This window comes from Camelina sativa, chromosome 18 (assembly GCF_000633955.1).
Source record: "Camelina sativa cultivar DH55 chromosome 18, Cs, whole genome shotgun sequence".
In the NCBI taxonomy this organism is placed as follows: Eukaryota; Viridiplantae; Streptophyta; class Magnoliopsida; order Brassicales; family Brassicaceae; genus Camelina; species Camelina sativa.
Genome location: NC_025702.1, coordinates 10317750 through 10322247, shown reverse-complemented (window position 1 = coordinate 10322247; position 4498 = coordinate 10317750). Strand labels below are relative to the sequence as shown.

At 39.6% G+C, this 4498-nt stretch overlaps 1 protein-coding gene across 1 annotated transcript in view; it reads right to left on the bottom strand.

Moving 5' to 3' along the window:
• LOC104761012 (quinolinate synthase, chloroplastic) overlaps positions 1 to 1602 on the bottom strand; it is a 3979-nt gene extending 2377 nt beyond the window's left edge. Inside the window, exons 1-2 of the mRNA XM_010484030.1 lie at positions 734 to 1602; positions 188 to 472 (exon numbers count right to left, since the gene is read on the bottom strand). Coding sequence (XP_010482332.1) covers positions 188 to 472; positions 734 to 1486 — 1038 coding nt within the window. The 5' untranslated portion in view covers positions 1487 to 1602. The remainder of the gene's footprint in view (positions 1 to 187; positions 473 to 733) is intronic.

The following is a 4498-nucleotide window of genomic DNA, read 5'->3' as shown; positions in this document are numbered from 1 at the left end:
AGGCGGAGAAAGAGAAGCAGCTTCAAGATAATTCAAGTAAGCAGGAGCAGAAGCAGCATCAGCCAGTGAACAACCAATGGTCTCATCAGACATCCTGTATACACCAACCTACAAATCCGAAAAAAAAAATGAAAAAAGGCTCACAATCACAAAACAAAATAATAGAGATAAAAGAAGGCTCTCTAACCTCTCCAAACCCAGCTTGATCTAGGATAGCACGGACATTTTCAGACATGAAATCAACACCAAGGACTGTTACAAACTGACATCCAGCTTTAGCCATGGAGACAGCTGAATCTGCCATGACAAGAGAATCAGATATAGAGATATGTGGCCAATGCTTTTGAGCAGCAGTCAAGACCCCTTGTACTTCTGGATCCATATAGAAATGAGCAACCACTCCTATCTTCTTTTCTTTCAACACATTGACAAGTTCCTTAACCCTTGACTCCTCCGGAAACAAATATTTCGCCTGCAAGTAAAAACAGAAGCCAAACAACAGATCTTCACAGCAAAACTCAACTAGATACATTCGCACAAAAGTGACACAGAGTTGCAAAAGAGGTCAAGTGAGAAATACTATTGGATTGTGCCATCGTAACATCTACATTGCTTCAAAAATCAGCTAGATACGTTCGGACTATCTTCAATCACTAACAAAGAAAGCTCCTTTGTTCATCCTCAAACTCTTAATACTTCAAATACAGAGAATTAAGCAGAGACAGATTCTCACCTGAGCTTCAGCAAAGCTACCTTTAGCTTCAACCCCATCAGCCGTTAACACCAATGAAGGAAATGGCTCAAAGGATGGAACTTTACCTTCCCTCTCCGCTACTAACCGTCGAGTCTTCTTCTGCATACTGACCAGAACATTGTGCCACGTGTTCACCCTCGATCTCTCCACACCCAACAATCCAACATTGAGCTCAGCCAAATCCTCAATCTTCAACTCCATCACTTCTTCAGGGGAAGCCTCATCAAGAACTTGAATCAGACACGAACACATCCCTTTGGACACATCCGAATCACTATCCGCCCAAAACCTCATCTTCCCATCTGAACCCAACTCAGCGTCCAGCCAAACACGAGCCGTGCAGCCCATGACTCGGTTTGATTCAGTCCGGGATGACTCGGGCATCGGAGGTATAAGACTCCCGTAATGAAGAACCCATTTGAGCCGATCGATTGGCTCTGTAAAGGATTTGAATTCCTTAACTAACCTCTGGAGCTTCTCAGGCACAAGCTCTGTAGTCTGTGACGAAGAAGCAATAGCAGAGATTGAGAAAGGTGACGCATTTACGTCTTTCGAAGGTGATTTAAGACATTTAAAGGATCTAAAGGGAGGAGAAGTGTTGTGAATTCTCCTCTGAGAACCAAAATTCAGATGGGTTGTTCTGAAATTGGGAGAAGCGTTAGGGTTCAGAGAGATGAGGGAGTAATAAGAAGAAGATGTAATTGTAGGTGCAATGGAGAGAGCTAACGCCATAGGAAGACCCAAAAGCTTGAATCTTTAGAGTTTAGACGATGATGAGGATGAGAAGTAGTCAGAGGAGATGATGGTGGGGAACTTAAATGCTCAATGCAATATGCAACTAGTGTTCCACCTTTGAAAAAGCTTATATTATGCAACATATTATTATTTCTTAATAGGAAATACCATTTCCAATATAAATTTATTTCTTAAAATATGCTAAAGTTTGGTGGTGTGTGAGAAATGTTTTTTGGCTATTGGGATTTTGAAAGTCATATATTCTAATAGTATTTTTCTACTTTTTTTTTTAATTGGTCCTAAGAATAATATGAAACTTTTCTTTCGACAAAAAAAAAAAAAAAAGAAAAGAAAAACAGAATCTATTATGGTTCTGATGAGTTTTAGTTTTCTTTCTAATTATTATATTTGCCTGATCGGGAAAGCATCGTTGATGGAGGCACTGCCGCAATGGTACAGAAAGGCTGACTCTACTATTACCTTAAAAAATCAAGCTAATTATTACACGTCGTATTTTTTGTTTACTTGGGTATGAAATTTTTGCTTGTTATTTAGTTACCAAATAAAGAACGACATCTTCAAAACTTTTGTATCCAATCCATTTTTGGCTTTCTAATAATCCTTGTTTAAGCATGTAAACCAGTTAACAAGGAATATTAGATAAGTAGATAAAAAAGATAACCGAGAAATCTAACCTTTTTTTTGGAGAAACCTTTTTTTTTGGGGGGGGGGACAAATATTTTTTGGAGTTTTTGGGTGGAGTTTTTTTTATATGAATAGCATCAACTGCATCATCAAGAAGACGTACCCAACTTGTTTAACTATATAAAAAGGAAAAAAAAAAAAAAAAAACAAACAAACAAAAGAAACCCTTAGAAAAGTAAAGGTGTACTGTACAACTTGTGTAACCCAATTGGTTTGTTTGTTTGTTATGCATCATATGAAATTGTGGTCCAAGTCCAACGAGACGACGGTCGACACACATTAATAAAGGACTAAAGAGTTTTCACTACTTCCTGGGCTTGGGCGTTGGGCCGTTTAAAACGACTCATAACGATAACTTTGTCTAGAATTTGATTTTCCCACAGTTTAATTAATAGGTAAGTATCGTCCACTTACTTTTGGTTTTCTATAAGAATCTTCTAGATTCACTGACAAATGTGATAATCAGGTGTTTAGTTAGTTGATCTATATTCCAATATAAATAACAATGTATTTTCGTATAGAGCTGCGTTATTCACTCAACCGCTAAATTTTTGTATATTGATTAGCGCAATATATTCTGGTTGGTTCTGAGTGGTAACAACGTGCGGAACAATTGTAGGAAAAAATAGTGTGATTCTAAAATATAGACGTACATATGCATAGAAATACATATGTCATTCACACACTACCACTTAGTGGACCACTTTAGTTTCATATCCAACTTTGGAGCTAATGGTCTTTTTAGCACTTCCATCTCCTTAAATTCCCTTCCCCCTCTCCCCCCACCCATACATAATTAAGAGAAAGAACAAAATATATTGAACATAATATAATTTGAATTGTCATTTAAAGAAAAACGTTTTTTCGCAAAAAAATTCTTCCAAGCACATTCCCCGAAGAGCTGGAGGAAGCCTTTTAACCGGATCTCAACCACCAATGAAACATGACCCTCACCAATAACCACTGGTCCATAACAGAAGTTTTCAAATTTCAAACGAGATTTGCAGATCTGATAGCTCTCTCAATCGATTTCTAACCCTTGTTTCTGTTCCGCTAAGCTGCATTTACTGCTACTTCATCAACGCATTAACTCAGCAACAGCAAGATACCAAAACCTTTTAAAACCGTTTTACAACTCAAAGTTTCTACCTCGTTACTCCCACCTTCTTCCGTTCCACGGCTTCAAATCCTCCAAACAGCAAACCATTGAACCTTCAAAATGGCAAACCGTATCCCGCAATACCTAAAAGGCAAGGAACTTCAACGGGATTACTCTCCTCCCCCAAAGAAGCGAATCAGAGCCCCTGAACTGGATACTACAGATCTCATACGGGAAAACTCCTTAACCCTCATCGGAAGACTTACAAACCCCAAGATCCAAAGAATGTGGGCTATCTTCCCCTTCCTCCTTAACCGCTGGAACCTGCAAGGAAAAGCAAACGGATCAGATCTAGGCCAAGGTATTTTCCAATTCACCTTTGAATCGGAAGATGATATCAACCAAGTGTTAGCTAATAGACCCTATCATTTTGATCACTAGATGGTCATTATCCAACGATGGGAACCGGTTATATCACCCTATTTCCCGTCCCAAATCCCTTTCTGGTTAGAGATCCAAGGTTTTCCCAAACACTACCGGAAAAAAGAGATGGTTCATTCAATAGGTGAAGCTTTAGGCGAGATTCTTGACTGGGATATCACACCCTCTTCTGTTCTACTCAAACTCCTCTTGAACGGTCTAGAACCTATAACGAAGGAAACAATAATAGAGTTCGCGGACGGAAGTGAAGCTCTAATCTTTCTGGAGTACAAAAATCTCAAAAACCACTGTTTCTACTGCCTACGGCTTACACATGACAAGAACTACTGTCCAAGGCAAGTCCACAACCCCTCAGAAAAACAGGATACAATCACATCAAAACACCCCTCTGCCTCCAGGAACTACTACACTCCACAAGACAATTTTCTACCACCAAGAGTTAGCCATCGGTCCCCTGATAGACCCAATCCACACCGTCCCAGGTACTATCCAAAGAAGAGACAATTTGAAGATATGACTTATAAAGACAGATCAGTATGAGGCCAGAGAACAGTATCACACAGTTAGAGAGATCATAATACCCAAAGCTACAGACCAAGAGAGACTTACCTCACAAGGACCTCAGACCTACCAAGGCGTAGCCTTCAATGGAGAGAGAAAACAAGATCATCTCCTGATCTCAATGGAGAACCATCAGTCTCTTCAAGAGCAAGAAGACCCCCCTGGAGAGAAACTTCGAAAATCCGGATCTTGTTACCCCCCCC